The sequence below is a fragment of the Palaemon carinicauda genome, chromosome 25, assembly GCF_036898095.1.
Source record: "Palaemon carinicauda isolate YSFRI2023 chromosome 25, ASM3689809v2, whole genome shotgun sequence".
In the NCBI taxonomy this organism is placed as follows: Eukaryota; Metazoa; Arthropoda; class Malacostraca; order Decapoda; family Palaemonidae; genus Palaemon; species Palaemon carinicauda.
Genome location: NC_090749.1, coordinates 22,193,356 through 22,218,986, shown reverse-complemented (window position 1 = coordinate 22,218,986; position 25,631 = coordinate 22,193,356). Strand labels below are relative to the sequence as shown.

Sequence of the window (25,631 nt, the reverse complement as noted above, 5' to 3'; positions counted from 1 at the left end):
TGTCAGTTGATGTCCGGTTAGACCTCGCCCACAACTACATTTCAATGCATTTTTTTTACGTTAAATACATAACTATGGTGGCTAAAAAGTCAGAAAAATTAGATATTTTTTTATCATAATTAAAGATTACTGGGTCAATTTTTCCATAATGATCTAGATGATATTTTCATAAAAAGATAGTTTCAAAATTCATTAGAAATGTGAAGAATGTGAGAGCTGCCAGTTAGTAACATTCAAACGATAATCAATGAATTCCGGTACCACCAATTTTGCTGTATGCTGTACAACGAGGTGTAAAACTAGTTAACAAGAGATGACAACATCACAACCAACTAGACATCACCAAGGAAAAACAGATCTCATCAATTCGAACATGTTTTTCTTTCTTGATCAAAATTCCATTCAACTTGTTTGTAAAAGTCCCACAAAAAATCATTTGCAAAATAATGGACTCAATTCCATCTAATTAAGTATAGAAATTTAATCACTTTGTAACAGCAATTTCATCTTTTCAAAAGAACACGACTTCCCCAATTCCTTACAAATTTTCTTTGGCACAAATCTTCATATGACGTTTCACATGTGATTTCCTGTTAAAAGCCTTATTACAGAAACTGCATCTAAATGGCTTCTCCCCAGTATGAATTCTATGATGCCCTCTAAGATGACGTCTCTGAGAAAATGTTTTCTCACAGAAACTGCATTTAAATGGCCTCTCCCCTGTATGAATTCTATGATGCTCTCTGAGATGATTTCTCTGAGAAAATGTTTTGTCACAGAAACTACATTTGAATGGCTTCTCACCAGTATGAATTCTATGATGCTGTGTAAGATTTTGACTCCAAGAAAAGGCTTTGTTACAGAAATTGCACTTAAATGGCTTCTCCCCAGTATGAATTCTATGATGCTCTCTGAGACTATGTCTCTGATGAAATGTTTTGTCACAGAAATTGCATTTAACCCTGGATAGGTACGGTGGGTCGTTTGCGACCCCGAGCGTAAAAAAAAAACAGGTTTTTCTCACGTGACTCACCCCCGTGACTGAATTTGTGGGTGATCGACCTGCAGGAGGTGTCTCCCCTACACGCTCTAGTAGTGTCCAGATGTGCATTGCTGTAGCTGTACTCCTTCCCCGATTTCTGAGACGCGTCGGGGTCGTTCGCGTCCGAGTTTACCCTTCTAGGGTAGTTTGCATAATTATCAAAGTTATTACGTATTATGAAATTGTCGTAGAATGGTGCAACTTGTATAGGTTATCAGTTGTGGAAAGTCTTGGTGGATTGTTTGGCTACCATGTGCATGTTTTTTTTTTTAGTTAAAATGTCGTTCATCACCACGAGGACCATTTTACCGCGAGGGCCCCTTTTTCATTTTTTTTCATTTTTTTGCCAAGTCATTTTTCCGTAAGATATTGCCAAATAGTGTCGTAAAACTTTTGCTTGTTTAGTGTTGGAAAGTGTGTCTAGATGATCTGGCTACCCATGCATGACTTTGTTTTTGTCAGATACGACGTAGTTATTGGTATATTGGGTATTTAACTGCGGTTACCAATTTCTGTTTTTTTTTCAATATTTGTAAAAATTACTACGTAGTAAGGAATTGCCGTATATTATTCATTTTTTTTTCATGTTTATGTGTTAGAAAGTGTGCCTTGATGGTTGGGCTAACACGTGCATGTCTTTTTTTTTTATCTGAGATGTCGTATATTAGAATGTCGGGCATTTTACCGCGAGTGTCCCTTTTTCATTTTTTTTCATTTTTTTGCCAAGTCATTTTTCCGTAAGATATTGCGAAATAGTGTCGTAAAACTTTTGCTTTTTTAGTGTTGGAAAGTGTGTCTAGATGATCTGGCTACCCATGCGTGATTTTGTTTTTGTCAGATACGACGTAGTTATTGGTATATTGGGTATTTAACTGCGGTTGCCAATTTCTGTTTTTTTTCAATATTTGTAAAAATTTACTACGTAGTAAGGAATTGCCGTATATTATTGATTTTTTTTTCATGTTTATGTGTTAGAAAGTGTGCCTTGATGGTTGGGCTAACACGTGCATGTCTTTTTTTTTTATCTGAGATGTCGTATATTAGAATGTTGGGCATTTTTCCGCGAGTGCCCCTTATTATTTGTTTTGCATTTTTTTACTTAGTCATGTTACCGTAAGGAATTGGCAAGTAGTGTCGCAAAACTTATATTTTTATAGTGTTGGAAAGTGTTTCTAGATGATCTGGCTACCCATGCCTATTTTTTTTTTAGCCAGATATGGCGTATATATAAGTATGTGTTCGATTTTCCTGTGATTGCAATTTTTTCGTTTTTTCCCATTTCTTTCAAAATTACTACGTACTAAGGAACTATCACAGAGTAATATTTCATTTATATGTTTATTTGTCGGAAAATATACCTTGATGGTTTGCCTAGCACGTGGCTGAAATTTTTTTTTTCTGAAATGCCGTATATTAGAATGGCCATTTTTCCACGAGTGCCCCTTTTTATTTGTTTTGCATTTTTTTGCTTAGTCATGTTACCGTAAGGAATTGGCAAGTAATGTCGCAAAACTTATAATTTTATAGTGTTGGAAAGTGTTTCTAGATGATCTGGCTACCCATGCCTATCTTCTTTTTTTAGCCAGATATGGCGTATATATAGGTATGTGTTCGATTTTCCTGTGATTGCCATTTTTTCGTTTTTTCCCATTTCTTTCAAAATTACTACGTACTAAGGAACTATCACAGAGTAATTATTCATTTAGATGTTTATTTGTCGGAAAATGTGCCTTGATGGTTTGCCTAGCACGTGGCTGAATTTTTTTTTTCTGAAATGCCGTATATTAGAATGTTAGCCATTTTTCCGCGAGTGCCCCTTTTTATTTGTTTTGCATTTTTTTGCTTAGTCATGTTACCGTAAGGAATTGGCAAGTAGTGTCGCAAAACATATATTTTTATAGTGTTGGAAAGTGTTTCTAGATGATCTGGCTACCCATGCCTATCTTTTTTTTAGCCAGATATGGCGTATATATAGGTATGTGTTCGATTTTCCGGTGATTGCCATTTTTTTGTTTTTTCCCAATTCTTTCAAAATTACTACGTACTAAGGAACTATCACAGAGTAATGATTCCTCTAGATGTTTATTTGTCGGAAAATTTTGTTTACTTTTTTTTTGATTGAATATCATCAAACTTTTTTAGCTAAAATATTGTTTTACATTTTTTTTTTCGATTTTATTTCCCTTCAAAAAAATTTTTTTGGGTCAGAATTTTAATTTTATAGTCGTAAAATAATCGACAATTACCCAGCAACCCACCATACAATTTTTATGCATATCCAATAATAATTAGATTAGTAAATAACACCTTGAAATTGACATACCCTTCCTACATTTCAAGTGGCAGATTAGGGAGTCTGAGTCAGTGTGGTTGGCGGCCATTTTGTGGACATATCCGAAGCGTAAGCTGCCCTATCTATATATATTCTTGTTCCCTATAGAATTTGTGATATATTGGTATATTTTTACCTGCATAAATATCATATTATATATTAAATATATGTATTTTTTTACGGAATTTCTAAGTACTCAAAAAATTACCTTTAGATATGGCCCCTGATATAAATGTAATTTACAAAATAATGAAGATTTTTTTACATATTTCTATTTTAGGATAACATATGTTTATTCCCTAAAAAAATTAGCCACTTCCTATTTCATTTGGGTACCCAAAAAAATTCATGAAATTTGGACAAATTTTTTTGGCCAAAAAATGTTACCCTTTTTTTCTCATTTCAGATCTTCACCTCCATGGGTCTGACTTCATCCAAAATACATCAAGATGTGTCCTAAACATTCAAGAATCAATTCCTAAAAGGATTTGTGTATATATGTATAAACTTTTTTTTTATGAATTTTTATGTCAGGTCTTTTTTTTTCTACTTAATTTTTTTAAAATATTTATAATAAATAGTTTATCTGCAGATGAGTAGTATTTATCTATACAGTTGTTTTAAGCATTCATTGAAGTTTTTTTTGGCAAAAGAAAAAAGGAGGTTACTGCAAAAACTGATTTTTCAAGAATTTTTTTTGGCGTCGGGGTCGTTCGCGTCCGAGTATACCCTTAAAGGGGTGTCCGAGGAGCGTACCTATCCAGGGTTAAATGGCTTCTCCCCAGTATGAATTCTATGGTGTTTTGCAAGATTGTCTTTCCGAGAAAATGCTTTGTCACAAAAGGTGCATTTAAATGGCTTCTCCCCAGTATGAATTTTATGATGCTCTCTGAGATGATGTCTCTGAGAAAATGCTTTGTCACAGAAACTGCATTTAAATGGCTTCTCCCCAGTGTGAATTCTATGATGCTCTCTGAGATGCTGTCTCTGAGAAAATGCTTTGTCACAGACACTACACTTAAATGGCTTCTCCCCATTGTGAGTTCTTAAATGTACTTTGAGATTCTTTTTCCAAAAAAACCCTTTGCCACATTCACTACACTTGAATGACCGCCTCCTAGTGTGAGTCCCATAATGTGCTTCAATACCAATTTCGTTAGGAAATGTTTTGCTACATTCTTTGCATCTGAAATGGCCTCCAGTGTGAATTAGCTTCTGAGTGTTAGAGGGTTTGAGTACTCCAATAAATTGTTTTTCTTCATAATTCCCACCCAACATCATACCAACATCAGTGGGAGATTTAAAATAACTTTTTTTACAAAGAGGTTTTTCAGAGCTACTGTTTTCAATATGCTCCTCCTTATTCTGTAAACATTCTTTTCCTCTTCCTCTTCCCTTTCCTTTGTCCTCTTTCCTACTGGATCCCAACTGTATGTAACATTCCTCCTTCACACCTGTCTTTACAATCTCCTCCTCCTCTTTATCGACTTCCCTTGTGCTGATTTGTAAATCCTCTTCACTCACTGTTGCATCAGAGTCCAAAGAATATTTCATGCCACTTTCACTTGACTGAAATATTTCTGGCTCTGCTTTAAATTCTATTTCTGACTCTGCTTTGAATTCTATTTCTGGCTCTGCTTTGAATTCTATTTCTGGCTCTGCTTTGAATTCCATGTCTCGAAGAGAGTCATCTTCAAAGAGCCTGACAATGTCAGCCACATCATTATTTTCCAAATTGTCTGCAGTGTGTGAAAAAGATTCTTCCATTTCACTTTTGACTGGAAATTCTAATAGTTCAGAGTTCCTCATCCTCTCCCTATCACTGGATGACATCCTCTTCAATACTATCGACAACAGTGTCCGAAGATAAAGTTAACACTAAACTCCCTATTCTTTACATTAAAGCCTTACAACATGAACCAACACAAACAATTCTTTCTTCTTCCCAGTCCTATATCTCTTTTTCTTCTTCTTCCTCTTTCCCAATCCTGTATGTTTTCTTCTTCCTTTTTCCCAGTCCTGTATCTTTTGCAGATATCTTCAGTAATTTATACAATCTTGTCACAGGAAGTGCATGATCATTTCCTTTGGTATGAAAAGTCTGAAATAACAGAGAACACCTATCATTGGAGTGGGGCAAAATTAAAATGTTGGAGTTTTATGAAATAAAATGAAAAAGTAATTGGTAATTGTCCTATCTATAAAAACATGAGTCCTTTAATTCGGGAGACTCGCTGATTAGATGGTTGGAAGTCCCCTTGAAACCAAATCTGGAAGGCCCTGTAGCTTCCCTAGAAGTGTTCCAGTCCTGATCTGTGGGGAAACAAACAGAGGCCACTATTTCCCACTATTTGCTTAAAATAAGAGTGTGGCGGGATGTTTAAAAAAACAAGCCCCACACCCTGAATCACACTTACTGACAATGGTCTCCACAAAACAAACTTTCCCCTTACGTAATCTACAACCAGACTCTTAGACAACAAGGACGAAATAAACAAAACAAAACATAACCTTAACACTATATATTTCTTACAAACTAAAACAAACACTTAATACTAAGAACATTCAAATAACCAATAAGATATCAATCACGAAAACTTTAATGCTAAGCCCAGACAACCAAATCACCGTAACCCAAACCTTCAAAACAAAACATAGTAGTATTGCATGTATTTACTAGCACTTTTGCAAGATAACAGTCAAAACAAAAAATAAACACTTTGGTAATCATTCACCGAGCCAAACTGTCTTTAATGGCACAACTACTACTATCACAGCTTTAATTGATTAAACGGCGTGACAATTTGCCACAACTGCCTCGCTGATTTCGTAAGCAGTAATCATCATCCTTATCATCATCATCATCATCATCATCATCATCATCATCAATCCAAATCCACAGGCCAGGTCATCAACGGTTATATCCAAATCTAAAATAGCAGTCAGTTCCAAGTCCCTTATATCAAGCCAGGTCATCAATCAAAATTCAAAATCTCTCTCTCAAAGGAGGAATCACGGCCTGCCAAAATAAAAAGAAAAACACTTATGAACACTCCTAACTAACTTAACTATCGCACTATAATCAAAGATAAATAATAAATTGTTCCTATCATTCACAATCACGACAAGCAAAGATAAACAAAACTGTACTTACTGTTAAAATATATAATAACTTCCACGCTGGTCGAAAAATGATTAAATAAGTAAAATCCAGCATTCAAACACAACTGAATCGAGCAGCAGTCCAATCAAAATAAGCATTCACCCAAGACATTCGCCACTGTCGTAACCTAACTAAAACATAAACAAACAATCTCATTTATACCAACAGTCTTTCTCACCACAAACGATCGTTAACCTAACTACTTTCGCTCGCTAACACAATCTCTCTCTCTCTCTCTCTCTCTCTCTCTCTCTCTCTCTCTCTCTCTCTCTCTCAGGATTTGGCAAAACCAAAAATAAAATAAAACAAAAAATAAATCCTCCACATTCCTCCCCCCTTACTTTGCCAAATCCTTCTCACACAACACTTACATTATTTTTTTCATAACCCAGTCGCAGTCGGGAACGGGACCTCTACTCCGAGTAACTGGGCCTCCATATACTCTCTCATTCACTTCTTCCTTATCACAATCATTCGCTACATTAACACTATTCTTATCTAAATCCCTATCATCTAATATATCATGTACAATCATATCTACCTCGTTCTCATCTGGCCCTATAATTACACTCATTTCTGTAAACAGTTCATCCATTTCATCAAAAACATTCTCAACTTTAGTAAAAGATTCATTCATACTACTAATCATTCTCCTATCTCTCACTCTCGCATTCGTCATCCTTTCTTTTACATCACCTAAGGAAAAGCCACACACACTATAGGTATCATTCATACTCAGCCACGTTTCATCTGTATTAATACATTTATCCTCCACACTCACTTGTACATTTACACCCTTGTCATACTTATTCGTATTGTTACCTATACCTATAAATTTCCCTTGCACTTTCTCCTCACTTAAAACTTTCAAACGCCTCTTTTTCCTATATTCAACTAACACTAATTGTTTATTTTCCAGCCCTAACTTCTCATGCATACTAGATTCATACTTGCTCATTTCCAACCAATTATTCATCCCATTCTCGCAAACATTAATCCTATTCCTTCCACACACACAGGAGGACTCACCCAGCTGAACCCTCTTACACTCTAGTTTCCCGTACATCCTGGCTGATTTACTCCCTTCTTCCTACATACCCTAGCTACATGCCCATCTACACCACATTCCGTACACTTACCCCGCGGCTCTTTGCACATTCTAGCATAATGACCATCCTTACCACAATTACCACAAATTACATTCATATGATTACTACGACATCCACTCGCTATGTGCCCAGTCATACCACACCGATAACATTTTACCCCTTTCTCTTTCTTGCACTCGCTAATTCTATGCCCTACCTCACCACATCCAAAACAAGCACCTAGAGCCCATCTACATTCATTCTTCTTATGACCTTCCTTCCCACATCTATAACACTTCTCTTCACGGATACAACTACCTGACCTATCTTGCGGCGCACTAGCACTCCTATCCCTCCAAACCTGATTCCCTTGCCTAAACCCTTCATTTGTCCTTACAGGTATTCCCACATTACTCGCCCTAACACTCCTATCTACTACATAATCAGCTACCCTCATTGGTCCTCTCAAAATTGCATCCTTATAACTACCAAATTCTATTACACTTTCTTCCATTCCAGCTCTTACACTCACAGATTTACTTTCTTTCATGCACCTATCTAACTCATAATCCTCAACTATCTCTAGTATATCATCCCATGTCAATCTCTCTTGCGTCCACCTCATTTTCTCTTTGCGTTTCAAATTAATAAATTCACACACATTCTCGGGTACTGTTGTCAAGAACTTCCTCATTAACTTCTTATTCTCATTTATGCCTTCATCCCCATACTTCTTCCTAGCTAACGTTTCCAACCTACATACGTACATTGATATCGCTTCTCCTGCATTCATCCGTGCTTCATCAAAATCATTCTTACGCTTATACTTAACACTCCCTTTCATACGTTTTACCTGCTCAATTATTCTCTGTTTCACACTTTCATAATCAACGTCCCCTACACTCATTATCACTCCATACATCGTCAACAAATACCCAGTCAAATATTCTCCTAACTCCCTAGCCCAAACTCTTTTACTATCACCATACTTATCCTGACAATACCTCTCATACTCCTTGAAAAAATCATATACATCCCTACTGCTATGCTCATTGAACCTTTCACACCGAGGTACCTCTCTCATAAACACAGTCTTACACACATCACGTTCATTCTCACTGCTATCATCACTGTCTACTCCCTTGTTACCTTCTTCCTCATTTGAATATAATGAATCCACTTCCACACTTAAATTCCTATCCTTAACCATTCCCTTCTTACCCTTTTTCTTACTTACCACTTTCACCCATTCACGATCGTCCTTGCTATCAGCCTGATACTTTTTCTTCCCTTTCTTCACATCACTTTTACCTTTCCTTTCATCTTTCCTCTCACCTTTCTGTTCATTCTTACTATGCCTAATTCCCTTATCTTCAATATCACCATCACTATTACTACTATCACTATCACTTCCTTTCCCATTATCACCTACCTTATCCTTCTCTTCCACTACCAACCCATTGCCCGAAGCTGAGGACACTCCTCCGACTGCACCTTCACCCATTATAGTTTTCATCATCCCCATGACTTGCCCCATCATATCTTCCATTCGTTTCTCTATTCGTTCTTCATTCTCTCGCATCCTCATCTCAACACATTCTTCCACTCTCTCTACTGTCCCCTTTAACTCCCTAAGCTCTTTCTGCATCGCCGCATTCTCCCAGTTCAACCTCTCATTCTCTATTAGCAACCTCTCCTCACGCTCCTTACTCAGCCGCAATTCCTCCTTCAAAACCCTTAACTGTTCTTCCATTTTTCATCAACCTGTTCTTCAGCCTTAAATCTAATTCCTAATCCTATCAGTCCTTCGTCCAAGAGTCCAGCTTCAATCCCACCTCGGCTGTCCCTGTTCGGGCGCCAAAATAATGTGGCGGGATGTTTAAAAAACAAGCCCCACACCCTGAATCACACCTACAGACAATTGTCTCAACAAAACAAACTTTCCCCTTACGTTATCTAAAACCAGACTCTTGGACAAAAGGACAAAACAAAACAAAACATAACCTTAACACTATATATTTCTTACAAACTAAAACAAACACTTAATACTAAAAACATTCAAATAACCAATAAGATATCAATCACGAAAACTTTAATGCTAAGCCCAGACAACCAAATCACCGTAACCCAAACCTTCAAAACAAAACATAGTAGTATTGCATGTATTTACTAGCACTTTTGCAAGATAACAGTCAAAACAAAAAATAAACACTTTGGTAATCATTCACCGAGCCAAACTGTCTTTAATGGCACAACTACTACTATCACAGCTTTAATTGATTAAACGGCGTGACAATTTGCCACAACTGCCTCGCTGATTTCGTAAGCAGTAATCATCATCCTTATCATCATCATCATCATCATCATCATCATCATCATCATCATCATCATCATCATCAATCCAAATCCACAGGCCAGGTCATCAACGGTTATATCCAAATCTAAAATAGCAGTCAGTTCCAAGTCCCTTATATCAAGCCAGGTCATCAATCAAAATTCAAAATCTCTCTCTCAAAGGAGGAATCACGGCCTGCCAAAATAAAAAGAAAAACACTTATGAACACTCCTAACTAACTTAACTATCGCACTATAATCAAAGATAAATAATAAATTGTTCCTATCATTCACAATCACGACAAGCAAAGATAAACAAAACTGTACTTACTGTTAAAATATATAATAACTTCCACGCTGGTCGAAAAATGATTAAATAAGTAAAATCCAGCATTCAAACACAACTGAATCGAGCAGCAGTCCAATCAAAATAAGCATTCACCCAAGACATTCGCCACTGTCGTAACCTAACTAAAACATAAACAAACAATCTCATTTATACCTACAGTCTTTCTCACCACAAACGATCGTTAACCTAACTACTTTCGCTCGCTAACACAATCTCTCTCTCTCTCTCTCTCTCTCTCTCTCTCTCTCTCTCTCTCTCTCTCTCTCTCTCTCTCTCAGGATTTGGCAAAACCAAAAATAAAATAAAACAAAAAATAAATCCTCCACAAGAGAAAGTGATAAGCTCTGGGTCATACATGAATTGCACCATCCCTAATAAAAAAAATGAAGATCCAGTCTTCTTTGCCATGAATGTTAATTATAAAAGGCTTCTGTTTACAACGGATACTGAGGAAAGGGCCCTTTGGCAGTGGCTTGCTTGTGTCGGTGCGCATGGAAATATGTATTCCGGTGTTTAAATCTTTCGGTAAGTGTTGCTTCACTGGGGGCTCGTATATCTGGCAGCAAGGTGTAAATTTTCCAACAACGTGAGATAGTAGGCAATGGAGATTGTCAGAGGAGGTTGCAGATGCAAAACATTCAGCAAGGACTACCAACGGGTCGCCATACACCATTTCAGCTGCTGAGACATCGAGGGTGTCCTTAGGGATGGTCCTTAACCCCAGGAAGACCAGTGAATCTGAGTAAACCAGTTGGAGCTATTGCAGCGGGATATTATAATTATTATTATTATTATTATTAGCTAAGCTACAACCCTAGTTGGAAAAGCAGGATGCTATAAGCTCAAGGGCTCCACCAGGAAAAAATAGCACAGTGAGGAAAGAGAATAAGGAAATGAATAAATTATATGAAAAGTAGTAAAAAAATTAAAAATAAAATATTTCAAGAACAGTAACAACATTAAAACAATAAAATATTTCAAGAATAGTAACATTAAAACAGATCTTTCATATAAATCCATAAAAAGAGGCTTACGTCAGCCTGTTAAACATATGAACTTTTGCTGCAAATTTGAACTTTTGAAGTTCTACCAATTCAACTACTCGGTTGTGAAGATCATTCCACAACATAGACACAGCTGGAATAAAGCTTCTACAATGCTGTGTGGTTTTCAGCCTCATTATGGAGAAGGCCTGACTATTGGAATTAACTGCATACCTAGTATTATGAACAGCGTGCTACTATCCAGGAAGATCTAAATGTAAAGGATGGTCAGAATTATGTAAAATCCTTTGCAACATCTATAACGAACAAATTGAACAATATTACAGAAATCGACCTCAAGATCAGGAATAAGAAGTTTAATAGACCATAAATTCCTCTCCAACAAATGAAGATGTGAATCAGCAGCTGAAGACAAGACAAAAGAACAATACACGAAACAAGGTAAAATCAAAGAACTAAAACACTAGTTCAGAAAAAATTGATCACCAAAACTTTTAAGACTTTCTCAATAAGCTAATAATTCTGTGCAAATAAAGAAGACACAGACCTAATGTGTTTCTCAAAAGTAAATTTCCTGTCGAGAATCACACCTAAAATTTTAAAAGTCATAATGAGTCATAAAGAGTTAAAGAAACATAACAAATTTGGAAATAATACTTTTCCTAGCAATACAAATCTGGAGCTCTTTACTATGGAGCACTTATTTTGGTAAAACTGAAACCAGCAGATAGGCTTTTTGTCAGGGTGTATCGACCCGATGCTGATTAGATGGAGAGGAGCTGGATAGACATCTAAGGTCGTTGACGCCAATATCATATGTTATAATTAAGGAATAAAAGGAAATTCTATTTAAAAGAATAACATTAAAGATATCCTCATAAAAGTTAAATAGCCTTCAGAAGACCTGCTTTTGAAATGAATCTAAAAATACTGTCAGAATTGTACAATACATCATGTCCAAGAATCTTGGCAAGAATGAACCTGCCATCCTCACTCCGCGCCTCCGACAGATATCCATTTCTAAAGGTGCTGAAATTGGGGCATTCTATCAACAACTGCCTCACTGTCAAGAGCACCAAACAGTCATTGCAATATGTCTAGTGTTCTCTAGTCATCAGAAACTCATGTGTTAAACGTGTATAAACAATGCTGAGATGACAAGTAGGAGACGATAAAGAGATGTTGCCTACTATTCTCATCTCATTTCCATCTAGACTATCTCAATGCTGTTGCCAATTATTATAACACAAACTCTTAATGCTGTGTAAAAATATCAGAGATTAATTTCCAAGTACTGCTGTGTACTTGTACTTTGATGTACTTTATCCAAAATGGTATAGAGTCATTATTTGCAAGTTTGGTCAAAATCAGTTGAGTAGCTTTTGTGTAACATTTAAACCAAGCTTCTTTTATGCCCCGTTTTAGAGATTTTATACCAGTAACCTTTTGCTTAAGTTCCGACCTTTACCTTATACTATATACTACAAACCCAACGCCAGCATCAGATTTGGAGCCTTCACTATATACAAAAATCAATTCCCTATGTTCTGCAACACCTATCTATTTACCAGGGCCCTTTCCCCAATTTTTGAGGATAACGAACATAAAAAAGCAACAAACTTGGGAATTTACCTCTCTCCACTCCTCCCGGCCTGAGGAGGGATTCAGCCGAGTTTGTTTGGTACTGCTAGGGTGCCACAGCCCATCGTGCTCCTCCGTTACCCACCACAATGAAGTTTCATGTGCCGAATCCACTACTGATGCTACCTCAGCGGTCACCAAGGCAACCAGAGGAAGCAGCTGGGCCTACTGGAACTGCATCACAATCGTTCGCCATTCATTCCTCTTTCTAGCATGCTCTCTTGCCTCTCTCACATCTATCCTCCTATCACCCAGAGCTTTCTTCACTCCATCCATCCACTCAAACCTTGGCCTTCCTCTTGTACTTCTCCCATCAACTCTTGCATTCATCACTTTCTTCAGCAGACAGCCACTCTCCATTCTCTCTACATGGCCAAACCACCTCAACACACTCATATCCACTCTAGCTACCAAATCTTTTCTTACATCCGTTCTCACCCTTAATACTTCGTTCCTAACCCTATCTAATCGAGATACACAAGCAATATTCCTCAGACACATCATCTTGAACACATTTAATTTCTGTCTCTCTGTAACTTTCATTCCCCACAATTCCAATCCATACATCGCAGTTGGTACATCCACTTTCCCATACAGAACTCTCTTTACATTCATTCCTAACCTTATATTCTTACCAGTCCCTTCACTGCCCTCAACACTTTACATCCTTCATCCACTCTCTGACGTACATCTGCTTCCACTTCACCATTTGCAGCAACAACAGACCACAAGTGCTTAAACTGATCTACTTTCTCAAGTAACTCTCCATATAACATGATATTTAACCTACCACCACCCTCCCTTCTCATACACCTCATAACCTTACTGTTACCCACATTAACTCTCAACTTCCTTCTCTCAAATACTCTCCAAAACTCTGTCACTAATCATCCACGCTTCTCCTCCGAGTTTGAAACCAGTACAGTATCATCCACAAACAACAACTGCTTTACCTCCCACTCATGATCACTCGTTTATCAGTTTCACTCCTCGACCAAGCACTCGAGTATTCACCTCTCTCACCATTCCATCAACAAACTTCACCTCTCTCACCATTCCATCAACAAAAAAATTGAACAATCATGACAACGTTACACATCCCTGTCTCAGCCCCACTCTCATAGGAAACCACTTGCTCACTTTATTTCCTATCCTAGAACATACTTTACTGCCTTTATAGAAACTCTTCACTACTTGTAGAAACCTTTCACCAATTCCAAATAACCTCATCACCTTCTATATCGCTTCCCTATCAACTCTATCATACACTTTCTCCAGATCCTTTTCCACTCTTTCCCTTCTTTGCAAAACTTCTTATTCTCTTTATAAGAACAACCCAATACACATGTTCCATTAAAAAGAGAGCTGGCCGTCAGTCATATTCCTTTTAGTATCAATGAAATATTTACAGAAAGACATCTCTGGTCATTTCCATGGAGGGGTTGGTGATATCCTATTTCTTGCTATATCAAGACTGTTTATTGATTATTTTACCCCAAATCCATAAGGTTGAGGAGATTTTGGGTGCAACTCAAAATATCTACAATCCCTTATAAGGTTTGCACTCTGATACAGCTTCTGATGATATTCAATCTTACAAATATTCCTTATCTTGTCTTCCAGGCCACAAAGAGATATGAAAGTTGATTACAAGTCCCCATACTTATTCTTGTTGAATTCATATTTTATGTACTTAGAATCGAAATCAACCAATCTCCACCATTTTAGCCTGTTGGAAAGTTTGCAATACTTGGCCATGGTTAATGATAATTTTGTACATTTATATAAGTTTTCATATATATTCATATAGAATTAGGAGGTCTTTGCAATCATAAACCAATACCGAACAATAGAAGACTTTCAGTAGAGAACTAAAGGCAATTCTCCAACCTCAACACAGAGGCTTGGGATTGGAGGTTCTAAATGCTCCTGTACAGTGTATAGAATCTGAAATATCTAATCAGCTTGGGGTGGCGGCGGAGTATATTTCACACCCATAGCTAATTTTAAAAAAGTTGAAGCTTTGTATAACTTTAAAAGTTTTGTAGTCTGTCCCCCATGATGTATAGGACAACTTTGATGTATACCTCCAGGTCTGGATGTACTCCCTGATATGACAGAAATAGACAACAATAGTTTTGCTTGTCGAAAACTTAAATCCACTCATATCTGCCCTTGAATAATTTTGTCAATTGAGGGTTGTAGTTTTCTCTCAACCATCGAAATTCTAGATCCAGCAATTAATATGGAGAGATCATCTACAAATAATGTTGAGAGAATATCTTGGCGAATGACGGCGGTTATCCCATTAATGGCTCGTAAAAATAGGTTACACTTAGCACACTACCCTGGGAAACTCCTTCCTGACCATTTCTCTCTGATAGAGTTTCCCCCACTCTCACTTGAGAAAACCCTATGTGAAAAAAAAATGATTGAATGAACAATGGTATCTCTCCTCTTAATCCCAATTCATGAATGGTTTTAAGTGTACCATGTCCCTGTGCAGTATCATATACCTTTTCGAAGCCAAAAAAGACTGTTACATGGTGCTGTTTGGAAGCAAAGGGTTCACAAATAGAGGATTCGAATTGTATCAACACCTCAGTCGAGTGCATTTTTCTAAATCCGCACTGGATACGTGATAAAATACCCTTCTTTTCCAGGTACCGCATGTGGTGCATTGACCATCTTCACCATGATCTTACATAAGCAAGATGTCGATGCAATTGGTCGATAGGTTGCAGCTAAAAATGACAAATTTGGAAGTAATATATATTTTTCCTAAAGATCCAAATCTGTAGCAATTTATAGGGGTATTACTTTCGGCGAAGCTGAAAGACAAGCCATTAGACTTTTAGCGAGAGTTAACCACCTACCAGCTACTTAGCTGAGGGTGGAAGGTAGTAGCTACCCTTCTCACTCACACACCTGTGACTACAATTTACTTTGCTTGATGGTAGGACTTCAAGGGGGACAGGGTTGGCGGGCTAATTTGTATAAATAGCTACAGGTTTGTATCGTTAGGATAAATATAAATCACTTCCAAATTTGTCACTTGTTCTGTAACTGAAATACAAACCAATGCTATTTATAGGGATTGACTCATCCATTAGGAGTGTGGACGTACCTGCCAATCTGGGCTTTTGGGCCGGAAATTCCTTTCTATGTGTGTTAGCGCACAGTAGGCGAAACCTTAAACCTTGCTAAAATCTTGCTAAGTACGGTCTGCGGCCTATACAAGCTGTGTTTGTGATACTAGCAATGTGACTGTCGAGGAATCCTCCAAGGTCTCCAAGATATAACCAATACCACCCCGCCAAGGTATAGGGAAGCAACAGTAGGTTACACAAGGGAACAATGGTTTACCTGTAGTGGTTCAGTTCAGCTATGAAGAGGAGCCTAGATGCTGATTTCCCCAGAAGAGGGGAGGATGAAGATAAAAGAGCCAGTTCTTCTTAACTATTCACCCAGATTAAAACAGGGTAACCAATGCCCACAATCTGCTGCTACTTGTCCATCAAGGAGCTTGAGATGTTAAACCAGTTGTTTTGTAGCCACCACAGGATCGATAGAGATCATATTGAGTCTCTTGTGGGCTACGTCTTGCATGTAGTGGGCGGCGAAGGCCGTGTGACATTTTTATATGGCTGCCTGTAGAACCTGCATCACCAAGTAGATAAATTCCAACGCCAGGGACGTAGCAATGCCCGGGACGTCGAGTGCTCTGGTCGACGTGTTGCAGGAGGATTTGGATTCAGTGCAAAGTCCAAGACCTTGAATTCAGGCAGAGAAGGTGTTCTTCGTGATCCTCCTTTTGACCATGCTGATGAAGAGTGTTGACACTTTGGGTGAGGTCTCGTAATTTCCTTGAGAAAGTCCTCCAGTTTCTTTCTGGCATAGTAACTGTTAATCTGGATCATTGGTCATGATGCAAAGGATTCCCAGACTGAAGGGTTCGGAGTCTAGGATCTGAGCTGCCAGAAACGAGGTCGAGCGCTACTGGGTCCATTATTGTGAATGGCCCACATTAAGGGCATCTCATGAGTTTTGCCAATTCTCTTGGAAGAAGGCAACACAAGTGGGACACCTGTCATCAAGGTCAGGAAACCTCAGCTGCTTGGAATACTGGAATGAGGTCTCCTTTCCGACTAAGGGTCCGTAGGCTCGAAACTCCGTATGAGGAGTAATGCCGCCGTGGAGGAAAGGTTAATGCCTTATGGTTTGAAGGCAAGGCTCAAGGAATAGCGGTGGCCTTGCAATGCCGAGAGCAAGAGACGCTTTCCTCCCGAGGGTAACCGAGGAATACCCCTAATGCTGGCATAATGATATCGAGGGGAAGGATACCCTTAAAACGATACCAACTAACTCCACTTAGCCTGGAGTGGCTGAAGCCAAAGATCTATCCAGCTATACAGACATTCTCTTTGCAATATGTTGAGGGAGAGACTCCCTGAGAGAGGAGGACGATAGTCTCCCGAGGTGAAGTTACAGAGAAGGTACTGTTTTTAAAGATGTTTGTATGTGACTGTTAATGGTTGGTGAGGGGGTTCTCCATCAGGAGTTGCAGATGAGTCGACTGGGAATGAAGAGTCTGATGGGCAAGAAAAATCTTGCTGATAAGACGAGTCTGCTGGGCCTGGCAAGTCTTGCTAGCGAGAGGAGTCTGATGGCCTGTTTCCAAAGATCAAGAGGGGGATATGGACGAAACCAATTTCCGTAGGATTTCTCAGGATCTACTTAAGTAGGCAAGATGAGACTTCTAACGAGACACGAGTCCTGCTCTGAAGGGCAATGGCAGAGAACAGGTGAAACTAATTCCCTTAGGAGGGACCCCCCTAAGGGGAGAAAAACCAGGAAAAGGAAGATTCTCTAGCAGATGGGAAAGGCGGCCATCGTTTGCTGCCGCTGTCGACGATCCTTCCAGCAATCAGGAAAATTGCTGCATAGTGGCTGGTGGAGGAACTACCTCCTCAGCAGGGGAGTGGATGAATCCCCATCTTCACTGGAAGAATCCTCCGAAGGGTAGACCAACGAGAGAAGGAAGTCTTGTCTGCAGAAGGGGAAGACTCGATCAACATCTGATGCCGTAATCGGTTATTCTCTCCACAAAGGAAGGGAGATTTCCATCACCTAGAGGCAGTCCTCTTGGCGCCACTCTCTGTTTCCCATCCCCGAGGCTCAGCCCAAGTTGAAGGTAAACATAGGGCATTGTAGAAGAAACGAGTCGGAGCTCAAAAATGAGTTCCCCATAAAGGGGGATGGTACCTCTTGCCCGCAGGAAGATTGCCCTCCTCTCTGAGAGGTCTAAAGAAGCGGTTCCCTTCAGACTCTGACCAAAGCCCATTAGCCGAGTGGTACAGCATGGACCCCTCCCCTTTCTTTGATGCATCTGGGGGGGAAATCGATTCGGAGAAAAAGCGAGGAGATTGACCCCTTAGATTAGATTCTCACTGGCAACCTCATTATATGGATATTCTCTTGCTCAGATCTCGTAAAGAACCAGAGGGAAAGAAAATACCTGGTGCCGAAGGACCTGTGATCTGGCTGTACCTGATTAGGTTTGAATTCGAAGGAGACTGGTGCAGTCTTATCGAACCTGCGGAGGTTTTCTGCGGGCTGATAACCATGTCTATAAATATCTACATTCGATAAGAGAGTAGGGTCTCTTCTAAGATTACTCCAGTCCTCAGATCGTGGTAAACTCAAGGAGATGTCTCAGAGGAGCTCGAGACTCTTAAGAGGACCCAGTCATCCTAAGTCTTGGACACGAGGCCGATCCTGAAGGGGAAGGTTGACCTTAGGGTAGAAACCCCTGTGACTACCCTCGGTCCTTAGCTAACTGGAGCACCCTTCCATGACATGACAGGCTGAAGATGGATGTCCCCAAAAGGTGACTAGGAGCATTAGTTTTAGTGGTCGATCCTGTACAAAAAGCCATGGGCTAAGTGTTTGAATGATCGCAAGCCTTTCCCTTGTACGACAGGGTTTGAATATGAAACTCATTCCAAGAGGAAAAACTAAGCTGAAGACTTCTGTAAGAAGTGACCTAAGAAGCTTGGCGATATATTGACGAACCGCGTCTTCCCAAGAGACTAGATGTTCCAATCGCGAGGAAAAAGACAGACCACTTCCCACTTCCTAAAGGAGGATGGAAAAAACAAGAGTACCTCTTGCAGGATGGGGACTCTCTGTCCTTGGCAAAAACATGAACCAAGTATTTTGAGCTCGTAGCAGGGGTTTCACCATTACTGGAAAAACCTTGCTCTAGGATAAGAAAGGAAGAACTTTTTCTTGAACAACTTTGGTCGAAGGGAAAGCTCAGTTATAGATGACAGTCATTGTCCAAATTCACAAGCAAGAGTGAGTCTCATGAAGGGTCGAGCCAATATGTTTCTTCGGGCAAGGATTTCGTAGATGGAGGCTGAAGGTGCTCACTCAAAGATCTGAGGGCGTATAGGCCAACGGAGACTGGGAATATACAAGATGCCGTCAACCTCTGGTGTTCTAGTGGGTTACCCATCCCAGTGTTGTCAGGAATTCTAACAGTTAAGTTGCCATAACTGTCACATTAGACAGCTTTGAACTCAACCTTCAAACGAGTGAATGAGGGAGTGTGGTAACCCCATGTGGTTGTACCTCCCGATGCAGGGGGAGGAACAGATTCAAAGGATCTGCCTCCTTTTGTAAAAGGAACAAGGTGAGGGGAAAAACGTATGTTCATGAGGGATGAAAGTCTGCGAACATGCCGGATTCAATAAAGAATCCTGGCAACATGAATGCGGGTTTTTTGAAGTTGGCTGGCGATGAAAACTTTGGGAACCGAAGAAACCCTGGTTATGTCGATGGAGGGTGCTGGGCTAGGTTCCCAGAAGAAAAACTGCATTAAACTCTTTCACTTCAACTCTGCATGGGAGGGCTACCGAAGTAGCATAAGCCCAAGAGAGGGGTGAGATGACAATTTATGTTGTCTAGATGAGAGCACTCTCTGATGAGAGACTCGGGAGCAGCTCCTTCAACTCTATATGACTCAGTGATTCTCAACCAGTGTGCCACGGCACACTGGTGTGCCACGAGATTATTTGAAGTGTGCCACGAAATATAGTCATGGCACACCAGAAAATACGAAAAATGGGTATAGATTTTGGTTTCACATGAATGAAAAGTAACGCTTATTGATACTGACAATTATTTAAAATATAGCCTACTTTGCAGTTTACATAAGTAACTTTCAGCCATTTGAGTTTGTCATAATATTTATAATAATTCTACAATTAATAAAAGTTTAATATTATAAGTGGAGATGGCATTCGGTATTGTGATGGGCTTCGTTCTGTCTGGGATGTATGACATGGTATTGCCTCATGCTTTCAAACCGTTTTTAGTATAGTTCCTTTTGTTTCAACCAAAATAGTTGCATTTTAATGTAGCACTGTGTCTACTTGTAATGAGTATATTGCTATGTTGTTATTGAATTTTGATCTTCAGGCTGCCCGTTGTTGCTATCATCTGTAATCGATGTTAGGAGTTTAATCACTTCCAAGTTTGATAATTGATATATGTATCATATACGTAATCATCATAATGTAACCAGATTTGTGACCTAAAAGAAGGACACTTCCCTCTTGTATATACCGTACATGTGTGTGTATGCATAAAGCACATACATAAATACATACATACATACACAATATATATATATATATATATATATATATATATATATATATATATATATATATATATATATATATATATATATATATATATATATATATATATATATATGGATATATATATATATATATATATATATATATATATATATATATATAATATATATATATATATATATATATCTTTATATATATATATATAATATTATTACTTAAAATCATGTGCATGCCTTTTGGTTCAGTCTTTGGTAGTTATATTTCTGTAAAAGAAATGCACATCATTTGAGATATCCTGTAAGACTCCTACTATTAAAAGCTTCACATATAAACAACGTTGGATGAATGTACATGTGAGGATGGATGGTCTATCAACCATTACATAACATCTCTCTCTCTCTCTCTCTCTCTCTCTCTCTCTCTCTCTCTCTCTCTCTCTCTCTCTCTCTCAGACACGCACACATACAATTCAGTAAATATTGGGGCACACTTATAAGAAAGCAGAACATATTAGTAACATTAAAAAAGTAGGGCATATGTACAATCAGTTAACTGATTTGTTCCGCTCAAAAGCAGAGCTCTGGTTACCTTGCCTACGCGTATCATACGTGTCTGAGTCTCGCTCTCATTGCATACTCTCGGTGTCTTGTTGTCAGTGTCGGTTGAGACAGTACTTGAGTGGTGATGGTAGTGCACTTCACCAATCACATTACTAGCCTTTTTGTTTCATTCAGTCTGTTGGGGTTTTATGATAATTCCCATTGACCAGTGTATTTGCAGGACAAGAGTACCATGTTTATTGATTTTAGTGCATTCCTTCACAATGGATAAATTTCTTATAAGAAAGGAGGCTAGTGGTAGCCGTGAGTCTGATAGTGAACAATTATTGAACCCAACAAACTCCAATGTAAAAAAGGCAAAAATTCGCCATAATTTAAATAGACAGTATAATGAGAGCTACTTGAAGTTCGGATTTTTTTGGTCTGGAGATGCTGCTCAACCAAATCCATTATGTGTAGTTTGCGGCGATAAAATGTCAAATGAATCCATGGTACCAAGTAAGTTAAAGAAACATCTCACTTCTAAACATTCATCTCTGCAGGATAAAGATCTTGTATATTTTCAAAGGCTTTTAGATCAGCAATCGAAGCAGCGCAATGTATTTGAGAAAACAATGACCGCATCAGAAAGGGCTCAGCTTGCTTCAATTGAAGTCGCAGGAATAATAGCATTAAAATCTAAATCTCACACACTTGCTGAGTCAGTTATACTGCCCGCTTGCAAAAAGATTGTTAAATCCATGTTTGGTGAGAAAGCTGAAAAAGAAATTAGCAAAATCCCCTTATCAAATGATACAATACACAGAAGAATTTTAGATTTATCTGAAAATATTGAAAAAAAGGTTAAAAAAAACTTCAGGATTCTACTTTTGCATTAACTGTTGATGAGTCCACGGATATAAGCAACACTAGTCACTTGCTTGCATTTGTACGTTTTATTGATGGCAGTGAAATAATCAATCAGTTTTTGTGTTGCAAAGGAATGTCAACTAGGCTACTACTAGAGGTCAAGATATTTTTGATGTGATAACTGACTACCTTAGAGAAATAAATTTAACATGGAAATCTTGCGTAGGCATTTGCACTGATGGAGCCCCATGTATGACAGGCTGTATTAAAGGATTTGTATCTCTTGCAGAAAAAGAAAACCCAGATCTTATTCGTACTCATTGCTTTTTACACAGAGAAGTTCTTATTTCAAAAATATCACAAGAAGATTTCAAATTAGTGTTACACCACCTAGTTGAAATAATAAATTATATTAAAAGTAGGCCTTTGAAGTCAAGATTATTTGAACAACTATGCAAAGGAATGGACTCCCAGCATGTTAGATTACTAATGCATACCGAAGTTCGATGGCTATCGAAAGGTAAGGTATTAACTCGTGTTCGTGAATTACACAAGGAATTAATCGTATTTTTCGACCAAGAAAAGCAGGGAAAATTCTGTGAGCATCTTCGTTGTGAACTTTGGATGTCTAAACTGGAATACCTAACAGAAATATTCAGTCAATTAAACAACACAAACAGTAGCATGCAAGGGAGAAATGAAAATATTCTGACCTCAACAGATAAGTTAGTTGCTCTAAAAAAGAAAATTATTATTTGGAAAAATAGAGCAAGCTCAGGTAATTTTGATATGTTTCCTTCAATGCGTACCACTTGCATTAAAGAAATGATCCCTATTGTTGTTTCTCATCTGACAGCGCTTGATGAAAACATCGACCACTATTTTCCATCACTGAGCACAGAGAAGTATGATTGGATTCGAAATCCTTTCATGAATATTCCCTCTAATATTGGATTACAGTTGTGTGAAGAAGAGGAACTGGCCACCATTTCTAGTGACAGAGATCTAAAAATAAAACATTCTACTGTACCTATTGACTCATTTTGGATATCTGTTCAAGAGGAATATCCCACATTATCTAAAAAAGCTTTATCACTTTTGTTGCAATTTTCTACATCTTATTTATGTGAACTTGGCTTCTCAACCCTAAATAACATCAAAACTATGAAGCGAGAGAGACTACGCTCAACTGAAGAAGAAATGAGGGTCTGCTTGTCACACATTCGACCAAATATTGAGGAAGTCGCCAAAATCACCAGGCACAAGTTTCACACTAATCATCTTCACAATTTACTCTAAGAAAAACACTGAAATAAAGTAAGTTCATATTTAAAAGTGTTTTATTTCTTAAGTCTGTAGTTCCATCTCATATTTACAAGTATATATTCTCTTAATTTTTTCTCTTAAATTTTCCAAGTGTGCCGTGATATTATTATAAGATCCTAAGTGTGCCATTTGTAAAATAAGGTTGAGAAACACTGCAGTATATGTGAAGGCTAACGAAGTAGCGGAAGCACAAGAGAGAGGAGAGAAGACGATCTTTAGCTAGCTTAGCGATGAACACGAGCTGACGAACAGTGAACGGGAAGTAGGCAAACGTCAAGTTGACAAACAGAAAGCTGTCACATGCCAAGATAGCGAACGACGAGTCGTCAAACGCTAATCGGTAAGAAGCTGGAGATTGTCTAGCCATTGAATTGGCAATTGGCAAGCTGACAAACAGCGAGCTGGCGAATTGGCGAATTGGTGATCATTGGTCAGCGATCGCTGGTGGCCATATATCTGAAATGACGCTTGGCGAGCTGGCAATCGACAAGCGGTGAGCTGAGGAACCGCAATATGATTCGACGATCGGTGAGGTGGCGATCGGCGTACTGGCGATTGGCGAGCTGGAGATTGGCGATCAGCGAGCTGGTGATCGAGGATCAGTGAAAGAAAGATCGAGCAATCAGTGAGCAGGCAATTGGCAATCAGCTTGGCAATCAGCGGTCACTGAGCTTGCGATCGGCAATTGTTGCGCTTACCATCAGCGTGCTGGTAAGTTAGGCTGGCCATCAGCGAGCTGACAAACAGGGAGTTGCAAAATAGGCAAGCTGGCGGATGGCAAGCCGTCGAATGGTCTAGTTGTGAGCGGGAGACCTGCGAGCTGGCGATCGGTGATCTGGTGACCGGAGACCTGTAGGTAGGCGATCAGTGAGTGGAAACCTCAGATGAGCTCTGCGAGCTTGAGATCGACAATCAATGAGCTGAGGAACAGCATTAAGGTTTGACAATCGGTGAGTTGCCGATTGGAAAATGACTAATTAGTGATCGGCAGTTAGCGAGAAGCCAGCGAGCAGGTCAGGAGTCCAGAGATTTGATGGGCAACAGCAGGCCCCAAACATCAGTTCAATGGCGAGAGGTCAGAGAGAAGTGTTGCACAAGTAAACGGCAAGTCCGAGGAGAGTCCGGTGAGATAGGCGAGGGTCAGGAACCAGATTGAGAGGAGTGAGACTGACGAGACTAGTCCCAAAGGCAATACCTTAGGAGTGGACAAACGGCGAGGACCTTGAAGTTCCTCTGAAGGAGATTGTTTTGCAGATGTCAACGACGAGCCAAACAGACGTCACTTTGCTAAAGGTGAATGAGCGCGTATGAGGAGACGAAAAGGACTACGAACTCGGCGAGCTCACCCATGATGAAAATTGCTAAGTTGGAAGGTTTCTGAAGAGGTGTCTCGATAGGTGGTCTCTCTCGTGAACGCGAGAAGTGATCAGCCGCAGGAGAGACTTGCCTTGGACTTCGCTCTGCCCCTGATGGAAGAGTTGGTTCAGCATGGGTAGGGGGTGGGGGCAAGTTTTTGGCGAAGAGACTGCAACAACTAATGAGATATAGCTGTCAGCAATTCTCCTCGCAGGCGGGAAGGTTACTAGACAGAGATGATGATAGGAAGTTCTCCCTCGGAAGGAAGGACAGCCCAACACCACACCTGGGGAGGATAGCTCTCACTCAGAAGGGGAAGTGGTCCAAACCTTGGAGGCAGACCTTCGGGCAGCTTTCTTTGCTTCCCATCAACAAGCCTTGTTCAAGTTGAAGATCTGCATCGAGCGATACCTGAGAAAACATAGCCGGAGCTAGTTCCTGAAGGTTAGTGTGCTGATCAGGAGCTGCCTCAGGCGCAGGAGAACAGGAGGGGGATGACGCACTGACAGCAGATTCCACAGGAACAAACAGAACTGCTCTTCTATGTCGGCTATCTTAGCCGAACGAGGAAATATGGCTTCACTGAGGAAAAATGAAAACAGAAAACTCCCTAGCACCTAATCCACGGACAGAAAAGGTGTCCCCTGAAAGAACAGACACAAATTAAGGACTGTGCACTCCCTTGCCCGGCCACCATCAACGGGAGTAGAGCGGCAGCGTAAAAACTGTAAAAAAAGAATTACAATTGATTAATTCAGCAGACAAAACAAACTACTCGGGAGAACCAATCAGGGGTTCCCATAGGAAGAACGGAGAAGCTAAGGTCATGCACATCCTTCGCCGGCAAGAAAAGGCCGTATGACCATCATCCCAGGAAGGAGAGCGGAATCAAAGCTGAAAAGTTAAATTACCAAATA

At 39.3% G+C, this 25,631-nt stretch overlaps 3 protein-coding genes across 3 annotated transcripts in view; 2 read left to right on the top strand and 1 right to left on the bottom strand.

Annotated features, from left to right (window-relative positions):
• Positions 1 to 219: 219 nt before the first annotated feature.
• Positions 220 to 25,631, bottom strand: part of LOC137618924 (zinc finger protein OZF-like) — a 51,455-nt gene continuing 26,043 nt past the window's right edge. Inside the window, exons 2-3 of the mRNA XM_068349128.1 lie at positions 4,133 to 5,475; positions 220 to 960 (exon numbers count right to left, since the gene is read on the bottom strand). Coding sequence (XP_068205229.1) covers positions 539 to 960; positions 4,133 to 5,207 — 1,497 coding nt within the window. The 5' untranslated portion in view covers positions 5,208 to 5,475 and the 3' untranslated portion in view covers positions 220 to 538. The remainder of the gene's footprint in view (positions 961 to 4,132; positions 5,476 to 25,631) is intronic.
• Positions 21,447 to 22,061, top strand: LOC137618923 (zinc finger BED domain-containing protein 5-like). Its single transcript, XM_068349127.1, has one exon. The coding sequence runs from the start codon at positions 21,447 to 21,449 to the stop codon at positions 22,059 to 22,061; it is 615 nt and encodes a 204-aa protein (XP_068205228.1).
• LOC137618922 (protein FAM200A-like) lies at positions 22,285 to 23,331 on the top strand. The gene has a single exon (XM_068349126.1). The coding sequence runs from the start codon at positions 22,285 to 22,287 to the stop codon at positions 23,329 to 23,331; it is 1,047 nt and encodes a 348-aa protein (XP_068205227.1).